Below are 22444 nucleotides of genomic sequence, written 5' to 3'. Positions count from 1 at the left end.
GGTTGCAAAGTACCAGCAACATGCAGATCCCACTCACTCAGAGGCAATTTGCATGCCAGGTCCCCTGGAGCAGTGACTGCCATATTCAGGTATGGGGAGACGAGCGGGAAGGTATGGTGACATGGAGGGATAGGACATGGTGACATGAGGGGACAGGAGGGGACAGGAGGGGACAGGAGCTCCAGCTTTGGACAAGGTGCAGAGCTCTGGAGCCACTGTGGGCCAAGCTCACCCGCATGGCCACAACCAAACACCCTCACACAGGAGCACCAAGCTGTCACATCAATGCCACCTTATCTCTCCCCATCAAGGATGGCCCTAGTCACCACAGAACCATGGAATGGCTTGGGTTTTAAGGCACCTTAAAGATCACCTAGTTCCAACCTACCTGAGCTGGGCAGGGGCACCTGCCTTCCCCTTGTCCTTGTGTGCACCCCCAGCACAGCACTCTTCACACCTTGGAAACTCTGCTCCCCTAAACAGGACCTGGGAGGAGATCCTGGTGGGATCAAAGTTCATGTCCTCTCTCTGCACAATTCAGGCCCAAAGTTTTGGCATTTTATGGAGCTACACTGCCAGGTTGGGCATATGTGTGTGCACACACAGCAACCCATGTTGAAACCATCCCCCATTTTCTTCCTCATCCTGTGAAAACAGATAGGCTTATACAAAATTTCTGTTTCTTAGAAACAGCCCTTAAAAAATTCCTGATATGTACTCATGTAAAGAACTAAAGCATAACAGAAAAATCTGTCTTGGAGCCTCAGTCTTCTGATTTCTACTACCAGATCTTTACTGCAAGTAAATCTTTTTGCACACATGTGGTATTAGAAAATACTGCTGTATGTTACTACCTCCAAAAGCACATTAAGAAAACAATATATCATTCAGATCATGCACATGGAGAAAAACAGCTAATAATTTTTCTAGGGGAGAAAAAAAAAGGTGAAACTGCTTAATAATTTGATTTTTCAACCATTATAAAAAAAAGGTCAAAACCAAAACAAGACCTGAACTTAAATGTTATTTTGAATTTACTTTGTGATAGATATATATTCTATCATTCTATCTGTGTTCTCCTGGAACCTAGACACTGCACTGAAGATGTCAGTGTTGATCAGCTTCCAATCATTAATGGCACTTATTGAAATAGCATCCTGCTAGGAATGGGATTTTCTGCATTTGCTGGAGTTTAATTTGCAGGGGAAAAAATGTAAAAATTATAAATGAGCCCTGACTGCAGAATAAACATCCAAGAAAGAAATTTTATTTTTTGTGTAAGTCAATAAGTAAACATTTTACAAGGTGTTTATTGCATATTTACTGTCTTCTTGTGAAAAAAGAATTCCCATGCAAATATGCTAATAGCATGCAAGAGTAATATGAAAAAGCTTTTCCCTAAAAACTGTTAGGCAGAGCTTGAAAGCTTAAATAGCATGCACCTAAGTTGTTGGTTATTTTGAAAGTCCTACAGGGATGAACAAGTAGCAATATAATAAATCTATGCAGAAATAGTTAAAGTACTTAAAATAAAGAGGAAAAGAGACTCATTTTAAAAAGCATTCTTTTAGTTGGTGTTACGAGACTGCAGAGAAGAAAATGTTTTCTCAGTGAATACTCTGGCATTGCTTTATGAAATTTTTCAAGGTTATTGAAATAATCTATGACCATATACGCTCTAAGCAGTGCACACCAAATCTGTTTTTAAAGCTGCTGAGTGAGCCCCATTGTGTCATGAGTGGAATGTGTCCACTCATCCTGCCTCTGTCATCTCGGAGGAAGCCTGAGAGCAAATATTCCTCTGGAGGGAGCCCCTCAAGACCAAGGAAGATCCAGGCTGCAACTTTTTTCCTCCCAAAGCAATATGCAAACAGCAGGAGAGTTCATATGACGCTCTCTTTATGGAAATGTGATTGATGACAGAGAAAGTTTGACAGTCCCATGTATAGCTCTCTGCATTTCTATTTCCCCCTCCTGTATATGATGTGAAATATATAAATCACTACCATTTAAGTAACTTCCCAATGACTTGCATATTCAAATTTCAAAATTTCCACACAGCACCTTTTTAACCATTGGGAATATTTTGCAGAAAAAGCAAACCTCTCCTCACCCTCCCCTCTACCACAAATACACTATATTTTTGCTAATAATTTTCTCTAAGTGAAAGACTTTCCCAGTTACAAAGGAATTCAGGGAACGATAGTGGATTGGTGGCTGTGTTACATAGCATAAGACATATTAAAGACACAATAAAGCAGCCCATTTAGAAAGTCTTTGACTACATCAAAGACAAGGAAAAGAGGAAGCCATCATTATTAGACTAATGAGGTAACTTTATAACATTACATTGAAGTTTTTTCACCCCAATCCAAATCTGAGTTTTTGAAAGAGGAATTGGTCCCATTTTGAAAATGGTTTGTCTGGTAATGTAGAAAAAATTGGATTGCAGGTCCACTAACTAAATATTTTCTATGCTTAAAACAAAACATAATTGCTTTGATATCCCCGAATTATCATTACTGCAAATTCTAAAACTGTTTAAGTTTTGCTCAGGGAGAAAGGGGGCAGAAGACTCTTACCTACAAGGGCTTCCAGAAAACAGCCACTTAAATACAGTTCAATTTTATGAGAGAAAAATACTGAAATATAGTCCTGACCATTTTAACATACCTATACCTTTTATAAATAAAAGGGATCCACGCTGCAGCACAGTTTCAACAAGTACCATGAAACAAAAATCTCAAACATTATAAATGCTTAACATGTTATTCCATCCTCATTAGTACCACACTAGAAAAAAAAATATACAGGCAGCAAACAATCAGCGGCTGTTTAAGAGCCTAATATGGTACGAGGAAAAATAATGCAGCACAGCAACAAGTTCACTGGAGTGCTCCCTTAACACAGACATACCAGAAGTACAGCTGTTTATCTTGAGAAGAAAAACAACCAAAAGAGGACATAAAGACTTTTGAAAGGTTCTTCTCCCTGGTATTTAATATTATGCAAAATATTGAAGGTTTCTCCCATGAAATAAGGAATAGCAAGAGGTCGTTTTTCATGGTATTTTAAAAAGCTAAGCAGACACACAACAGGATGCCAGCAGGCAGCTTGCAGGAGACATAAGGCTTTATATTCCCACTAGGAACGTACCTTCTCTGCTTTTGCTTTCCTGGCGTTGTGCACAAACCTGCGTCCCAGCTTCTTGGCATACCAGATAGAGGCAAACATTGTAGTGATGAAGATTTCAGTCTGAATATGCAGCACACACACACCAGGAAAAAAAAAAAAAACAACTTCCCCCACAACTGAGATACAGATCTAATGCTGGTTGAGGTCTTAACTATGCTGTTGCTTTGTCAAGTCCTCTCATGCTGCCTTCTGAAAAAAAACAAACCACCCAGTGTGGCCAGTCTGCAGGTGTATTTACATACTGCCAGCAGGAAGTCCAGGGTGAGGCATCTTTGTATCCAGCTCACATCCAGTCTGCTAAGTGCCTGTCTGCAGTTCTTTAGCACTGTCACCACAAACTACATATGTGTCAGTATGAAAGGAAGCTGCAGTAAACTACTGTAGCAGACAGCTCACCTCCTCTTCTCCTGTTCTGAAATTTAACTCCTTGGTTCTCTTCGATTTGCCAGCATGCAACAGAAGCAGCAGCAGTTCGAAAATGAGATACACAGCACTGCAGGAAAGCAAAGGGGTACAAAAGTGCCAAAAATAGAAATGTGTATTAACTGTTAAGGTGAAAGAACAGGTGTTTCACGTGTTTCAGGGAAATTAAAATATGAAAGGAAAATTGATTTTACTTTGTTCTTGCGGTCTGGGGTCTATTCAGAGATATTTTTGCTACCTAGTTTCAGTTCACGACAGACAGGCATCAGAGCTGCTCAGTTCCCTTGCTGATGTCACACATGCTCTGCTGAAGGATTTAAGACTCAGTCAAGGGCTTCTGTTTTTCTTTGATAATGTCTTCACGAAACAGAAACCTGATAGATTTTTTTCCAAATTCCAAACTTCTGCCCTACCTAAGCATGCTTTTCCCTCTTCCTTTAATTGCAGGCTATTCTGCATTAGGAGTTGGGGAATGCCTTTGAACATCTATTTTTGCTGCAAAACAGCAATGCACTATTTTCCTTTTGTCACACACTTCAGCTTTAACCCCTGCATCTCTCTTCAGTTTTAATGGCTAAACAATAAGCAGAAACACACTCTTCTCTCCCCAGACATATGACAAACCAGATGTCCCTCCCAGTCAGATGCAGTATCAAGGCTGCAAATTGCAAGGTTTACAGTTATCTGTTGCATTTGATAGCACTTAGAAGACAAGTCCTGCCCAATGCCCTCCCACCTACAAGTGTGGAGATACCAACATCAGGAGAACCACTGCTGTCCTGCCTGCAGCATTGGATTTGGAATGCACACATGCAGGAACAATTTCTACTCTGCTGTTCCGTGGTAAAGAGCAATCCAAAATTAATTGATTCGTGGCATAGGAAGTAAAGGCAGAGCAATTTAGTATAGGGCTCTTGGGGCCAAGGAAACACCTTTTCTGCCCCAGGATTTTCAGAGAATGGCTGAAACTATTTTCTCCTGAGCACATGAAATCAAAAGGGAAAATATTCTACTCCCACTTATAACTTAGAACATCCAAGGTACTGTACCTGGATGGCACTGCTCAAGCTTTGAGCCTGAAGGCATATACTCCTCAGTTCTGTTAAGATTATAGGGAGTTCAAAGAATTCCTCAACACATTTTAAAATGGCAAGTTGGTTAACTAAATTGAAATTCTTAGATAGTGAGGGCTTTTTTCAAGGTAACTCCAAGGTGTATGATTGATTCTTGCTTGACATCTAAAACCTTCTGACAAAATATTTGTTAACTGGTGGTATTTCTGGGAAGGGAATAGCTCCTAACTACTTCCAATTCAAATATTTAATTAATCCTGGCAGCCAGAAATGTTTAAGACCACAAGACAGAGTAAATTCCTGTCTCATTTAGAATATGATTACTATAGAAGAGCTGTCTCTCCATAACACCACTTTAGCTCTCAGAAATCTAGGCTGATAGTGAGATGGACTCTCCAAGGAGAGAAAACCTTTATTATGCCATATAGCAGACCCTCACCATTCTCCTTATTTGTGGGATGATGTTGTCAAAAAACAAAGAGAAGGGTAGACAAGAGAAGGAAGAAAGATGGCCTGAAATATTTAGGAAGAAGTCAGAGACCTTGTTTCTAGCTGCAATACCATTGTAAGGAAACGATGACAGGAAAAAAAAAAAAGTGCAGAAAAGGAGAAGCAACATCATTACATAGCTTAACCAACACTATAAATGTTAAAGAAACAGAAAAAAAAAATCTTACATAGTATATGCATAAACAGTAGAACACTTCTCCCACTCTGCTCCCATGCTTTTATGAAGAGAATAGCATAATTTGAAATCATTGCACTACACCAAAAAAGGGTACATTCTCCCAAACAACTACTTATATAGTCTTATGTATATTCAGAAGCTGAGAAAATCGATGGAAATACTCATTAAGCAATAAAACTTCCTTTTTATGACTTTTATCATCAATATTAGCAGCTTTACTGAACTATTTATTCAGGAAAATTAGGGATTAATAAAAAGCCCCAATTCATCCCACTTAAAGGAAAAAAAAAATAGAATACATTGTTCATTTAAGAAATAATGACAAAGCAATAGGGAGGTAATTTTCTCCACCCACTGAAAATGTTAGATCGGGAAGAATAAATCTCGCCAAATACCTAATCCTGATTCTAATCAGAAATACATTTTAACTGTTTGCATGCATTTGCAGATCTATCCAAACCCTCAAATACAGCAGTGGCCAGACTGCAAGCCATTTCCTTACAGCTCCATCAGGCAGCAGTCTGCCATACATTGCCAATAGCAGGTTTATTAGGGCTGTACTGGTACCAAGGGAGTTTATGATTATGAATATTTTACTGTAACCATAACGAAGGCTGCATTTTACAGAAGTGCTACAAGCTGAGCTGCTTTAGAAGAATTGGAACTCCCAGCTGCTGTCTCCTCACAGGAGTAATACATACTTTAGCTTGCTCACTGAAGTGCTACATTACAAGGACAGAGAGATGCATGCCATTGAGCAGCAATATTATCACAGACAGGAGATAATCAGTTAAGAGCAGGTTTTACAAGGAGCTGCAAATGAGCGGGTGGTTTTTGGAAAACCAAAACACATCCAAACCATGCATTAAATGCCATTCTTTTGCCTCTCTGAGAAGAAATGGTCTTACCACAAGTGGGCACATGGGTGTAAGCACAGAGCAGTTAGGCTGTTGAATGGTATTATTTTTATGACACGGCTCCCCAACATCGCAAGCAACGGCACTCGGTGCTGGGTACTGAAACAGATGGTTGTTTCAAACACCTTGCCAACTGTTTGTGTGCACTGAGTATCACCAGTACTTCTGACAGTTTGCCTCCTTTTTCAATTTTAACAGTGCTGCTTTACTTAAGCAGCACTCGGGAAGAAGCCTGGCTTTGCTTTAGACAGAGCATTAATTTTCCCTTGTTAAGGGATAACTTCTCACTGCACACACGTGGGGCGTCAACCTCCCCTTCACACACCTGTGGTGAAGATAGATGTTAGCTGTGGATTCTGCTTCTCTCCAACCTCTATCTGAGTATATACACACAGCAGTCATAAAACGTGATGACAGGGCCATTTAAAATACAAATACAGTTCAGTCATAAATAATGCCTTCCTTGTAAGAATGGGAAGACGGATGGAAAGATTAGCATTCAGGGTTTGCAGAACTGTTTCCAGTGAAATGGGCAGGAGATGGAACAAGTTAAAAATGAAATACTTAAGATATGAAACAATCACTTCAAGGTTTATTTGTTAGCATTCCACAGCTGTGGGTACAGGAGCAGAGCTGCAGCTGAGAATCTAAGGTAGCTACTTTTGTTTTTATTAGCACAAGGCAACAACAGATATTGATTTGGCTCACTGTACAAGCAACCATTTCCCATCCCCAGCACAACTAATTATCTTACACAGCTACATGATGCCAAGACATACTTTTTAATGACCAGAATACTAGGACAGACAGGAATCTAAATGTCTGCTATTCAGTCCAGAAGATATAAATTGTAGGCACTCAGACCTCACTATTCTTTAAGTAGATGGAAGACCCAAGGTTTTGTAAAGATCTGATTTTTCATTCTTCCCTCTAAACAATGGGAAATGGACTAATGTTCTTCCTCCTAATGCAACAAAGAATATTTTTATAGGAAACCCATGGGCACTCTCACAAAAGTAAGAGTCAGCACCACCAGAACACATTAAGACTTCTTTTTTGGCCAGGGCAGAATGCAGCCTGTGACAGATTGAAGGATTATCACAGAACAGAATCACAGAATGGCTGAGGTTGGAAAGATTATTGAGTCCAACCATATCCATAAGCACCACATCTACACGTTATAAATGCTTCAGGAACAGTGACTCAACCACTTCCCTGGACAGCCTGTTCTGATGCTTGGCAAGGCTTTCCATGAGGAATTTTTTCCTAGTATTTGACTAAATCTCCCCTGATGAAACTTGAGGTAATTTTCTCTTATCCTGTTACTTGTTACCTGAGTGAAGAGACCAGCCTTCACCTCACCACAGCCTCCTTTCAGGCATTTATAGAGAGGAATAAATCTCTGAGCCTCCTTTTCTCCAGGATAAACACCCCCAGCTCCCTCAGCCACTCCTCATCAGACTTGTGCTCCAGACCCTTCCCCAACTCCACTGCCCTTCTTTGGACATGCCCCAGCCCCTCAGTGTCTTTCTTGTAGTGAGGGGCCCAAAACTGAACACAGGATTCAAGGTGCAGTCCCACCACTGCAGAGTATGTAAATTTCTAGTTATGTTATTTTCTACCAGTTATGACGTTTCATAACATTTTTTTTCTACAATAAAAATTTTAAAACTCTGCCTCTTGGTCCCGAGTGTTAAAGATGAAATCTGAGTTTCTTAAAAGCTAAATGCTTCCTTGGAACATCTAAGTAAATGGCAAGAATATAGTGCAATGATTCTGGAACAGTCACTTATCCTGACAAAGAAATGTTGCACAGAAGGGAACAGGGGAAAAAAAAAAAAAAAAAAAAGAAGCACAAGATGAAGGAAGAGATGGGATAAAAATGGGAAAAAAAAAAGTGGAACTGAAGTGCTGCATATTAGGGATGACAGAGGTTCATACTCTTCTCTTCCAATTTAAATTTTTCTACTCCTTTAATATTTCTTGTGCCAAATAATTTCTCTTTAGAAATCATGCTTTCAGAAACCCAGATGTGACATTACAAGTTTGCCCCAGGTCTAATTTCCTCTTAAAACAGAAGATACTGCATGCAGACATCTCTTCTGTCACCTTTCCTGATGCATAGCAGAGCTGTCTCCCAGCAGAGGGCATTAAGAATTTCATACACAATGTCACAAGACTTCAGAGCAATAAAAAAATAAAATGGAAGCATTTTTTTTCTCTGGACCTTTTTCAAGTGTGAGGCGCCAAATATTTTGTGCCTGCACTCTGCCATGCAATTATCACTGCTATTATTCTGCTCTTCTATTATTTGGTGGGGTAGATGGCACTCAACCTGCTACCTGTGGTGCAACAGGTCAAGAGAAGAGAGGATGAGGAGGACTGCTACAAAATTGCTTGAAATAGAGCTTTAACTGGGGAAGGACAAGAAATGGAAATAAAGTAAGTGCTGTGCTAGACACTGAGACTCAGCACATCCCTGTACGCAGGAATGCATTCCAGCACTTTACAGCGTAATGGCGTAACAGACTAAGTTTTAAATCTAGGCAGTTCTTTTTCCTCTTCTATTTGTTAAGTCTTAGAATGGAGAAAAACATAATTACAGCACTTAATTTTGATTTTAAAAATTGATTTGCAGCTCTAGTTTCTGCTGGTGCGTAGGAAACTCCAGTGAGTCACAGAAGTAATACAACAACCCGTAGCAGCCTTAAAAAAATAAGTAAAAATCTGAAAAATGCCAGTTTATTCCCTATTTGTCCCTGGTTCAGCACAAATTGCTTTCTGCCTCACCTTTCTAATAGAAACTTTTAAATTTCTTCCTGCTGTGTTAAGAAATCACAATCAAAATGGTGTATCAAACCCTCTGATGTGCCATTACGCTGCTCAGACTCGTATCAAATCAAAGCACTGCGTATGTAGCACAGTTATACATTTGCATGGCAAGTACTCCTATGGGAAATAATATAAACTACAAAATTTATCCTTGGGGAGAGAAAAAAAGGAGGAACCACAGACTGCAAGCACTGCTTATGTGTGTCACCAGTGCATCTTGCAAGGCACTTGCCAAATATAATCCTCAGCAAAACTGAATTCAGTGTGGAAACACTTCTATTGCAGCTCTGTGTGTGTGCCTCCCACCCTGCAGCATGTAAGTACATTTGTTTTCTTGTTATTTATACATAACCCTGTGTGATGGTGGACTCATCTCTGTTTTGGGTGGGGACGAACAAAGGCACAAAATGAGTTGGTAACCAAAACACAGGAAATTGGAGAATCTGCACACTGACTGGAGCCCAAAATCTTTGACCCAGGGAATGGCCACATGGCTTGCCATGGCCAAAGCCAGGAAGATGCGACACGCACTCTCACTCAGTCCTATGCCAGTCACAGCTCTCCTGTCCAGATCCAGTGAGGAGCAGGAGGGCTGGAAATGTCCACACAGCCACCCACACTGGGGCACTAACATACATAATTTCCACATGATTTCTTTATTAGGAGCAGCAAGTCAGGCAGCCTATAAAGAGCTGTTCATCTCACTGCTAGTCACCAAAGAACCCCAAAAACACAGTTGCAGGAACAAGCATGGGAATATATATCATCCCACCTTAAACATTATTTCATTCCTGGCTGATGACAAGCTGTCTTTCCTTTCAAAGAATTCTTAAATCTCACTTTTGCTTTATCAGCCCCAAGAGCAAAATTAAAAAGTCAGTTTAAACAGAAACACTGCAAGTTATAGGCACCAAACCAGAGAAATCACACTGACTGCTTTGACACAGCATTATTTAAAAGTTCAAGGTGAATGTAGCTAGCCCTTGCCATTGCCCAAGCTCTCCAGAAAACCCTCATGCACAAGAAGCCAGGTTACACTGAATTATGAAGCATTAAGGAAACACAAGTGATGAGATCTAGGAGGATAGCTATAATCTCATGCCAGCATCTCCCTGCAGGCAGACACACGTGTACCTGTGTGGGTTGAGCCCACTCAGCAGCACATTCCTGAGCAGCAGCAGAGTCCATGCAGCCCATGCACACCATTCCCTGTCATCTCTCAGGCTGGGTTGCCTTAAGTCCCTCTCCCAGCCTCTGCCAAAGCAGCAGCTCCCCACTCCTGGCTGGAATCATCCCCAGCCATTTTCTGCTGTTGACTGGATCATGTTCCAGCTGAGCAGCCCCTCCCCTCCAGGGCATCTTGACTGGCTTTTTAATGTTTCTTAGAGAGGAACCCACATGTGGACAACAAATGCAACAGACAGTGGCTTCTGCCAGTTTTCATTTCAGTTCTTGCTCTTTATCCCTGTTCTCAGCTTTTCTAGGCTGCGATCCTCACAGCTCCTGGGAAAAGGTCCTAAAGTTTAACAGAATCACTTGTGAAGTTAAATCACTTCAGAGGCAAGTTTTTAAGAACAATGCTGAACATTTTAGATGCTAGACATAGGTTTGAAAAAGCAATGTTTTCCTGCTAAAATGCAAAAGAGAAGAAATATGAAGGAAAAGGATGTAGTTAATTCCTACAAATATAAGATGTTCTGCTACTAAGTATGAGGGATAGATAACAAGTCTTTACCCAGGACTGTCTGCAATTCTTGCTTCCTAGAGTCAGAGACAAGGAAGACATCTTCTTGTTTTTGGAACTGACTCACCACATTTCTGTTGCCCAAGCAAAGCAAAGAGAGGAGAGTCCAAACCACAGCAGACCAAGAACCAGGTTTTCTCCCTTAGTTCTGCTAAAATTCTTCTGCATGAGATTATTTACTCTTTGCAAGCCAGCTGCTCACTCTAGAAATGAAAAAAATTAATGCTCTACCACACTGGAACAGTCTAAATATAGAAATTTTAACAAATGTGAATTATTGTGAGAGAATACATTGTACAAAAAAGAACATCTACCCCCTCACTGGTTGTTACAGAATCATACGGAATTCTGCTGAAAGGTCTGTGAGAGTCCACATCAAACCTGATTACACAAATGCTTCACTGCAATGTGAGACATGAAAAGGTCCATTTCAGCAATGTCATAAAGGATTGTGTTATATCCATTTTGATCAAAAGATAAAGGAACTCAAGGAAATAGGAAGTAAAGGACAAGGAGTTTTTCTTCTTAAACCTACAAGATATTCAGAAGCAGAAAAAAATATTATAGCAAACACTACAATCTAAAATAAAGAATGACCAGTCTAACCTGCTTCAGTTAATTAATTCTATGTGAAAAAATCAATTCCATTTGAGTGCAAAGCCCAGTTGATAGGACAAAGATGGTGGTGGAGGGAAATTTTTCATTGCAGAGGATTTTGGCACTGGAAAAATCAGAGGAAGAATTGAGGCTGCATACAGCTAGTAAGATAAACTTTGACAACAGATGAACTGGAGTTAATTTAAAAAAAAATTAAAAAAATGGTGATAGTTTTATAGGACAAGAATAAAAAATAGCATCGTTCCAAACACTTTGAAGTTTTTAAATTTAATCTGAGTGTTTCAAGAAAACAGAAACTTTTTGAGATCTCTAACCAGTAGAAAATTGAGAAAGTGTTCCTTGAAGATGTCAAAATATTTATCTTTCATTTTCATCAAAAATCAGAACATTTCAGCCTTCTCCAGGGCTGTCAATACTGCTGTCTAAATTACATTTACATTTAACTTTCCTTTGGGATCCCAGTCAACAGTTATTTTTAAAATTTCTGTTCTGCACAACTCACTGAAAATACTTTTATTTGATTCATACATCTAGCAGCCTCAAAGATCTGCCAAATCAAAGATCAAAGATTCTTCCACACCTTCCTGCAAATTGAATTTTGCCAAGTCGTGTACATTGGTTGTCTTGTCACACGTCAGAAGACACCACAAAGATGCTAGAATGAACTCATGTGAACTTACAGAAAAGATCATAAGGAGACAAAGGACCACAAAAGCAAGGAAGTCCCTGCTTCTCATTATTCAAGCATCCTAAAAAGCACCATATTTCATGCCTAGACCTCCCAGAAGTAAAACCAAAGCTGATTGAAGGTCTGTTTCTCCACCACTCCCCGCAGCTAAATGCAGAAAAGATTTAATATACACAGACTTGCACAACACATCTCTGCCCTGCACACAGTGGTGCACCAGAACAAGTATCTCCAAGGACTCCAGTCATTTTTCTGTGGCTCTAGGGGAACCAGATCTACATTGAACAGAACCAAAAGCTCTAAAATGCTCTCTGCTTCCAGACAAGAATAATGAGCAATGTGCCAAAATCCCATTCCAAGCATTGGAGAGGAGCTCTCACCTTAAGTGAAACAATCTGTTCTCTCCACTTTCTTCCCCTTTGCCATTCAAAGTCTTGAAAAGTTCAGTGAAGGAAAAAGTCATAAAAGGGCACAGACTTCTGAGCAGTGCCTTATCCTAATGGGCTCAGGCTCCCAGATACTGCTGTCTTGTCCTTAGAGACAGCAATCAGTCTGCATGATTGTGAGCACCAGCTCTGATCCTGAGCACATCTGCATCACACCAAGCCCCCCGCGCAATGCATGCGGAGGGGAGTGCTCCCAGCTGCCTGCCTACCTGGCACTAACCTGCTTAACCCTCCCACACTCATTTCACTCAGTTAAACACATATGACTGCCAAAGCTAGTATTTTGTTAAAGTGCCCTCTCTGACATGTCTACTTCCTACTTTCAAGCCTACCCTTTCAAGTACAAAATAGGTCTTTATGCTTTTTTAGTGCCTTAGAAATAATGGTGTAAGTACTAAGTACTTACTGAGAAGGTTCTCTGCCCACAGTAATGCTTTAGGAAGACAACAAAAAGATGGTAGATTCAAATGCATTAAACAAATGTCTGGGCAATTTGATGTGATTCAAAGATGAGATAAGCAGGCAGCACAATCTTTCAGTCTCAGATGGTCTCAGTCTGAAGAGGGCTAAAGGAATACACCTTTTGATTATCTCATCTATTGTGAACAGTAGATCCTTGTTAAAGCTCAGGGCAGAGCATGACAACACAAATTGAGTGCTACATGAATGCATTACCTCAGTGTACTTCAGGACAACATCTGCACAGCAATACGCAGCTATTCCTACCTACTGGATCTCACCAGGCCATGTGTGTGGAAGAGCATGCTCATCCTCTGCATGCTCAATGCACATCCCAAGCAATATATCATGGATAAATATCAAGGGATATGTTAACATGGTAAATCTCACACCTTTTTGATCATGTAAAGAGATACAGAATACCAGGCAGTCCTTTAGAAGTCCCCATTTCAGCTGTTTCTAGGACAGGGCACACAGCCTAGGATTCAGCCTCCGCAGCTGTACATTTAGGAATGTGCAATGTGCTTTGCTGAGAGAGATCTGCATTTTTAGTTACACAAGCACTGAACATGGCACAGTGGCAAGACAAGCTACATTACAAATGCAAATTCAGAGATTGGAAAAGAAAAAAAAAAAAAAAGAAGTCAATTTCAATCAATGCTTGAAATATATGTAAACAAAGTCACTTAAGTGAAACTGGCCCAAAATTACAAGAAGGTATTTACCTTTTGGAAGCTCAAGATAAAAATACTGTTTCACAAACTACTTACAGAATTCTGGCCTTCAGAAAGCAAGGTAATTTCCCCCAATGATTTTCTATGCATGGTGTGAGGGAGGCAGTTAAAGCTGATATAATATAATCTGAGCTACATTGAAACATCTGGTCCATCTGCTTTATATACATTGATAGGCTCTAGTCTAGAGCAATCAATACAGTGTTAAAATTTTATTGAATATAATTTTAATAGCTGTTTTACTTATGTATTCTTCTTGGGCAGGCTTTAAAATCAGGATTGTAAGTAAAATATGACTCTAAAATAATGTCATGTTATATAACATTATTTTAAATAAGGTATATTCCAAAAGTTGACTTAGCTTCTGTAAAATTTGTAGTTGATTGATTGATACTATGACCCAACATTTTCCCAGTAATAATTTAGAGAAATAGATAGATATGTACATAGGATAGAAAAATTTATACTTAGGATAGTCTGAAGGATGTTTCACTTCAAACACACCAAACCCTATAATTCCTGAGTTAAATTCTCTTCTCCGCTGATTTAAATGGGAGTTTTGCCAAATGAAAAACACTTTTTCCCTCGCCTGTAGTAGAGCCTCTTCTGCACTATGGTAGAGCTCTTCTGCTTAAGAGTATTTCAGAGTTTTTGAAACTATACAGGAATTTTAAAAAGATTAAATATTCACTTCAGACAAGGGCCCTGACTAGTTTTCCACGCTCCAAATAGAACTGAATATAAAACCTAAAGGTTTAGCCATTTTAAACAATGTCTAGCTATTGTCGTCATCATCAGCAAATAACTTACAAATAATTTCACATTTGGAAACAATGGTCAAACTGTAGACTGCAAAAGTCATGCACATTTGATTCATCCCACCTAACTTCTTTAAAAAGCGTGAAGACTAAGATATTACAGAAAACTACAAAAAGTAATATCTTTCAGCTAATTAGGCTTCTTAATACACATGAAAGTACTTTAGAAGTGTGCCACAGGTCAATGGAAGTAACTATCAACAAGAATAAAAAGGCCCAAATTCATTTATGAATAAACACTGATTCTGGAAGTTAACTCTGATGTAATTTATCCTACACATAGGGGAGAAGCTATGCAAGAACCAGCAATTCATCCTTTGATGAGCCATGGGCATAAACCATGGTATTAAATTGTCTGAATGACACCATTTTTCCTATGACCATTCACATGGTTTTTATCAATGAATAACTTTCCACTTCTGTGTTGGGAAATAAATTTACTAATGTATATTATTTTATATATATATATATATACACACATATATATAATGTGTATATATATATATTTTTAAAGCCAAATTTTAATTCTCACATGTGGCAGGACATTTTTAGAGAGAAAACAGAGAATATGGATCTCATTTTTAATGCGAACTGAAGCATTATAGCTATAAGGTTTAAAAAGCAAAAATGCAGTTTTGTGCACAATTCTAATTAGACTGGAACTGAGCAGAGCTGCTCAGCTGGCTTGCCTAACAGCTGGTCCAAACCTCTTAGGGAGGAGCATATTTTTACAAAACCTTTTATGAGGCCACACGCTGAGATCTATAGGAGTTTATTATTGAGGCAGACAGGTTGATTAATAAATATCAATTTTGCTTCAGGAATCAGAAATGTAAGTGGTTTGCCCATCCAAGAAGTCTGGACAATTTATGGATTTATGATTATTTAGGTGAATGATTTAGTGATTAAAATTTTCCATAAAGTACATAGCCTCATGTATATCTAGTGCAGAACTGCTATCAGCTTTTCAAATGCTTGTATTTGGCAACATTCAGAAGTGAATACACCCATCTTCAGACAAAAAGATTTGAAGAAAATGAGGGTACAATAGCTAGGCCAACATGCAGCAGCAATCTGTCTCCAAGACACATTTACAGTCTGGCAGGATAACTAGGGCAATAGGAGTGGAAGAGAGAGGCCAAAGCCTGGGGTGTGTGAGATGTGCAGTTGTGAGTCACTTTATTTTCTAAGTTACTGCACATGATGGCTGTCATGACCTCTCGCATGGCATTGCTGAATAAAGTGTTAGCAGTACAAGGTGTCACTCTGGAATATAACTTGAATCATTTTAGAAGAGCTCAAAAAATATTTGAATTTTCCAAGAGGCACGCTTTTCTGGAGGCTGTTGTTTCTGTACTCTAGACACAGCAGTAATTCTTTGTAATCTTTGAGAATGATGCATAAACTGGTTTTTCCAATTTCAATATATTTTTTAGGAAATCTGTATCTTGAATTCACTCAAAAGAGGCTTAATGGTGAAAACCAAAGCCTTTTCTGTTTACCCACAATGTGAAAAAAAAACTTGGAGTCATAGAATGGCTTGGTTTGGAAGGGATCTTACAGATCATCTCATTCCAACCCCCTGCAATGGGCAAGGACACCTTCCACTAGACCAGGGTCCTCATCCAGCCTGGCCTTGAGCACAGTCTCAAGCTACAGTGACTTTGTTTTCTTCTCCACCTCCTCAATTAATATCATAGATTGTTACTATTTTCTACTATTTTTAATGCCCAACACCAAACTGCTGATGGGCCTGAGCTGACAGCTCCTGACGCTGCTATAATAGGGACAACTGTCCCCAGTCACCCACCTTCAATTGCTGTGGTTTTCCTCTTCCTTAGTCCTTTGTCTTTAGGGTCATGGGTAGCATTCAATATGGAGCTTTCTACTCAGATAAGTTGAGGTGTATTAATTCTCTGTCAAATTCCATGTAAAAAAACCCTTACTACAGAGGTACAGAGAGCAGGCTCTCTTGTCTGATTACCTCTCTAAATTTGTCAGTGTCCCTCTTTAATTTCTCTTCTTATGCATTTTTTCATTTTTCATTTATAATGTCTTTCTGCTCGATAAAAACTGGACACAGTGTCATTCCTTTCAAACTGCTTCCATAAATCACAGAAGCACAGGATGGTTGGGGTTGGAAGGGACCTCTAGTTCCAATGCACCTGCTAAACAGTCTCACCTAGAGCAGGACCATGTCCAGAATGATTTTGAGTATCTCCAGGGAAGGAAACTCCAACTGCACAGTTTTCTGTGCAGCCTCTTCCAGTGATTTGTCACCATCAAAGTCAAAAAGTTTTAGTTTGTATTCAGATGGAAATTCCTGCATTTCAGTTTATGTCTGTTGCTGTGCACCACTGAAAATAGCCCAGCCCCATCCTCTTGACACCTGCCCTTGAGATATTTATGTGTATTGATGACATCAATTCTTACTCATTTCTTCTCCAGGCTAAACAAGCCCAACTCTCTCAGCTTTTCCTAACAGGAGAGATACTCCAGTCCCCTTGTCATCTCCATAGCCCTCTGCTGCATCTTGCCTTGTTCTGGGGAGCCCAGAACTAGACACAGCACTCCAGGTGTGGCCTCACCAGGGCTGAGTAGAGAGGAAGGATCACCTCATGTGACCTGCTGGCAATGCTCTTCCCACTGCACCCCACGACACCATTGTCCTTCTTGACCCCTAGGGCACACTGCTGGCTCCTGGGCAGATTGTTGTCCCCAGGTCCTTCACTGCAGAGCTGCTTTCCAGCAGATAACCTGTGCTGTTTCATGATGTTATTCCTCCCCAAGAGCAGCTCTGCCTGTGTTGAATTTCATTGGATTCCTCTCCTCCCAACACCTCATTACCTCTATTTTTTGACTCACTCAAGCAAAGACCCCTCACAAGCACTGAAGAAGGTTATCTGGTTGGTTGTTTTTTCTAAATTCTTTTGTCTGTACTTCCACCCTGTAAGACTTAAGCAGTAATATTTTGTGAAGTAAAAATCATGCAACTTTTTGAAGTAGAACAAAACAACTACCAAATAAGTTGCTAAAGAAAAAAAGGTCAATACCATATTCATAATTCATTAAAGATCTGTCACTCTTCAAGCACTTTTTATTGTCTCATTCTACCTCAGAGGTTTTCAGTTCATGAGACAATGTTTATGCCTATGACTCAGGAAACACAGAGTCTATCTTCAAAATTTCTTTACCTTGACACAAAGAAATAATCCAAAAAGAATAGATGAGGGGACATTCCCTTGCTATGATAGTATGTTTTATTTATTGACTGCATAGAGTATTTTTCTTGTCTCCCCTCTAAAGGAAATGCTAGGAATATAGCAGAAGATGTGGGAAGAAACCCTAAATCAGCCAGAAATTAAAAACAAAAAATTACACAGTTGCTAAAGAAATATTAACTTTTTAAAATGTTCTGATTACAGAGTTTTTTAAAGTAATATGCCTGATCAGCAGCTGAATCCCATAGACACAGACAGAGACATAGATCCAGCACAATGTAGGAAAAGAAGTTAGTTTGACCAGCAGTTTGGCACCACTTCCAAACTAAGCAATGCCAGTGTAGTGTGTTACACAGGCCTTGCCACAGGCAGAGTTCTGGATCACTCCCTTCTGTAAAAAATCATAATTATTTGGGAAGGTCAGTACCTCCCGCAGTGCTGTTCAAGCACTATGGCAGAGCTGACACTCATGGATGGTACTGGGATAATTGCCATGATGAAAGAGCTGCTACATTTTTTTCTGTTGTGTGTTTTGTTTTCAAAAGGAGAAGCCAGAATAGCTCCTATTTGGCTCAAATTAGTCTGTGCCTGGGTGTCTTTACAGCTATTCAAAACATCTCAGCCTTATATAGTACAGACGGAGATTTTAAGCTATAGCTGCAAAATAATTTTCAGAAATGTTTGCAAAGCCATTAGCTGTGATAAATTGCACAATTTACTCCTAGACCAAGATTCTTTCAGGTGCTTTTTCTCCCTGGATAATGAAATTGTGTTTTGCTTCAAAGCAGTTCAACTCCTTCCAGATGCTGCACCCTGCAGAACGTCCTTCCTAATTGCCAGACTGGGAGCTGATGTGGACTGCAGCATCCCTAAAAATCCATCAGCACCTGCAAGCATCACTTCAAGCTCTCTCTCCTGCCAGTGCAGAGTTCCTGGGATTCCTGAAAGTTTTTTGTCACTGCTCACATGATCTTGGACTAACCATAACAAAAACATCAACGCATTTTTGCTTTTGTAAGCAAAAACAGCTTACTTTTTTCTACTATCATTGGACCTATGATGTCAAGCTTGGACAGAGCTAGCTCACTTCTAGTCCAAAAACCAGGTAAATCACACCTTGAAACAGCATTTGTAAGCATCCTACACTGCTGAGCAAAAAATGCTCTCTTGTGGTTTTTTCATGAGTTGAAAGTCAGGAATATGTAATTATATCCCTTCTATGCAAGTAATGATGACAGTTAAAAGTAACACTCAGAACATTTGATTTAATATTGGTGACATTTAAAGACATCTTAGTATTTTTGCTTGGCTCTTACTTCCAAAAGTTCTTTTTTCTAAAACAAGTTGAAAACATCTGGTGCTCCCCAGTCAGAGATGATCAGTTGACTTAAGAGAAGCATAAGATCATCCCATTGTACTTTAAATATATGCAAATATGTTTTTAGAAATCAATGTATACATTCATGATCTGTGGCTGTGCACTCTTGGGAATTCTCCTGGACTTTTCAGTAGATATAGAAAAAATCCTTGTCTTACATAGGGCCATCAGCATAAACCTCTCTTATTGCTTAACAATCTTACTTTTAAGTAAGACTACTTACTGCAAAGCAAGTCTTGCCCCCAGGTTTTTTTCAGAAAGTATATTTGATTTCTTCACCAGAATCTCTGGCTGCAAGTATAATCACATATTTGAAGATGATAATTGACAATTGCTAGGGTAGTCTTATTTAAAGTTTGTCCTAAGTCACAATATTTAGGAATTGAAGTTGTACAGAAACCTGGTGGTTTATGCCTTCACCATCCTTCCTGTCCATACAGTTCGAAGAGATTTAAAAGAGTGGCACCTTATTACATGTTTTCCACCAGGGAGAGATAACCCTTGTAAAGATTAATGTGCTGCCAGACTACTCTACCATCACCAAATGTATCACTTTAAAATTTCATAAGACTATTTTTTTTCCCTGCTAAGCTGAATAATGCCCCCAGAGCTTTCGCTTGCAAGCTGCAAGGAAGGCATTGTAAAACATGCCAATACCAAAATATTCCCAATATTAGCATTCATTTCACACATGCTCTCTGAATATGTACAGTTAATGCAGAATCAAGACCTCAGACTAAATTTTTCTGCTACGTTAAGACTTCATGATGTTATATATTACCTCAAAGGATATATTCAAGATATCTTAGTGAAGGCTATTAGCATTGATTTATGTTATTGTAATGCCTTACATTTTTCAAATAAAGGCAAGAGAATAGTTAAGTTGGATGCCACTGTGCTTTATTAGCTCACATCCTGATCTTAGTACTTAGATGAAAACTTGATCTCAAATATGCAAAAGACAGGAATTTATTATACATTAATGCACAATAAAAATTATGTATTTACTGCAGAAATCAGAGAGAATTTTGAAAGGAAATAAATATCAATCTGATCCCAATTCTGTGATGGGAACTGAAAGCAAGCCTCTATATCCAAACATTTTTCTTACAGAGTAATCTCAATGAAAGAGTTTCTGAGTCTTTAATTTATATCTAAAAACCTGTAGCTAGACTGGATATAAAAAATGGACAATATTTACTGAACTAATCTTTCAGGTCAGCCTAGATAAAAACTAAAATTATTTTCTCATTTACCTCCCTGCTTTAGAGATCAAAATCACGCTTCTGGCTTGCTGATACAATTATTTGCTTGTCTGCCTGCCAGGCAGCGTGGTACATATCCATCTTCAGTACATGCTACATGCCAGCAAGTGCTCTGCTTGGGGTAGGCAGTTGGAAAGCAATCTGTTAAAGTCCACAGCATGACTCAAACCCATTCTCCTCCTAACGCTTTCTCATTGAGAGCTGTCTTAAAGAGCAATCTCTCTCCATCAGCACATCTCCTCACTAGGGCCTGGCCAATGGATCTTGGGATGCAAGTTTTTAAATTATGGCTTCTTGGCTTAGAGGGTTTTTTATGAGTTGGCAGAATAGCACACAAATGAAAAACTACTTGATTCTACCTCAGCTAACCATGTATTGTGTTATAATTTGGATAACCGTCACCCAGCTACTTCTCTAGGGAAGCTGAAGAGCTGGGTATTTCATCAATCTGCTAAAATAACCCTCATTTAAATCCTCATGCACAGCAGAAAATATTTAATATTGCAGTGCATCACATGCCTCCCCTACAGGTGTCAGTACACAAGGAATCTTTTGATTTATTTTTTTCTTTTTGAGATCTACATTTGTTGTCCACAAAAGATGCAGATACCCTGTCCCTGCAAGGTCAGGGCCAGCTTGGATGGAGTTCTGACCAACACGTGGAAGATGTCCTTGCCCATGGCAGGGGCTTGGAACTAAATGATGCTCAAGGTCCCTCCCCTTTGTAGATGTGTTTCAAAAATATCTGTCTTGCAAGCTACCCAAAGTTCTGAACCAGGCTATCTGGCAATATGTGATCCCTATTGCTAGGAGGGATGAGCTCCCACCAACATCTGGTAGTACAGCTCCTTCAGCACTCATCCATCATGTCAGAAATCCTGCTGTCCTATTAAAGCATCTCTGATGTGTTGCAAACACTTTAGTTTGGAACAAAAAGATCTATTATGCACAATACTGCTTATTAGTGATGGGACAGAGTTGCTGAGGCATGAAAGGGACTTAGGAAACTGGGCTGATCTGCTGGCTCAGCCGTGAAATTGTGCAGCTCTGAGCCGTTCCCTTCCCCACTCTGTGCCTTTGTTTCATCAAATCAGAAGACAATGCTTGTGCTGATCCCTACTGAGCTTTTGAAAGTGTGCAGACTGAAATGCTTTATGGGTCAACAGAATTAAAGAAAGGTAAAACTTTATAGTATTAATTACATCTAAAAGACAGAATGCATAAATGCATAGTAATTTGTTTAATTGTCCAGGAATATATACAAAATTATTTCTAAACCCCCTCCCCCTTTTCCCCTTAGCCTTTCTTATTTTAGGATAAATAAACCAAGAGGGACACATTCATTCATCACAAAAATTTCCCTCTGGACTATTCCCAGTTGATTAATTTTAAATTACTAATTGAAATTAAGAAAGAAATGTAGAGCATAGATGAAGCTAGCATGAGTTTTACACTTTTGATTCCAGAACAAAGATTTTAAAACAAAAGAATGTCATTTCAGAATGGTGCAGAACTGCAGAACAGCTCTGTAAATAACACAGCAACAGAACAGATTTCTCACCAACACCAGCAGAAAAGCTTAGCAAAGCCAGGTTTCATTGCAGCTATTGGGGACACTTCTGCACAAGATTCCTGTTCTGGGAATGCAAAACCCATCATCAACAATAGCCAGGGTAAAAAAATAAAAATAATAAAATACTGAGTTTCTCAAATTGCAAGGACATGTTGATTATAAAACTGACGCTGAAAAGCCAGCAAGTACTTTCCAGAGAAAGAGGTAGCAGAACTTTTATTTTTACTGAACCTCATTAATTAGCTTTAAATGATCAAAAAGTTCCTCTCACGCAGCTGAAACATATAAAAAGGTTTTAGCATGAAAAAAATTAATTGAGAGGATTACTTAGCACATGTGAAAGAACTATCTTCTAGTCACAAGCTTCTTTTT

General features: G+C 39.2%; 1 protein-coding gene across 8 annotated transcripts in view; it reads right to left on the bottom strand.

The window, feature by feature from the left end:
* Positions 1-22444, bottom strand: part of DLG2 (discs large MAGUK scaffold protein 2) — an 831288-nt gene that overhangs the window by 477400 nt on the left and 331444 nt on the right. Inside the window, exon 1 of one of the 8 annotated variants that reach the window (XM_059838489.1) lies at positions 3157-3272. The exons of 6 other annotated variants lie outside the window; for them this stretch is intronic. In XM_059838489.1, the coding sequence (XP_059694472.1) occupies positions 3157-3234 (78 nt within the window). In that variant the 5' untranslated portion in view covers positions 3235-3272. Of the gene's footprint in view, positions 1-3156; positions 3273-22444 lie in introns of those variants that run through there. One more of the 8 variants, XM_059838488.1, reaches the window with a different exon arrangement.

Source organism: Haemorhous mexicanus, chromosome 2 (genome assembly GCF_027477595.1).
Source record: "Haemorhous mexicanus isolate bHaeMex1 chromosome 2, bHaeMex1.pri, whole genome shotgun sequence".
In the NCBI taxonomy this organism is placed as follows: domain Eukaryota; kingdom Metazoa; phylum Chordata; class Aves; order Passeriformes; family Fringillidae; genus Haemorhous; species Haemorhous mexicanus.
The sequence above is the reverse complement of the archived record's forward strand: the minus strand, read 5'-3'. Positions and strand labels throughout refer to the sequence as shown.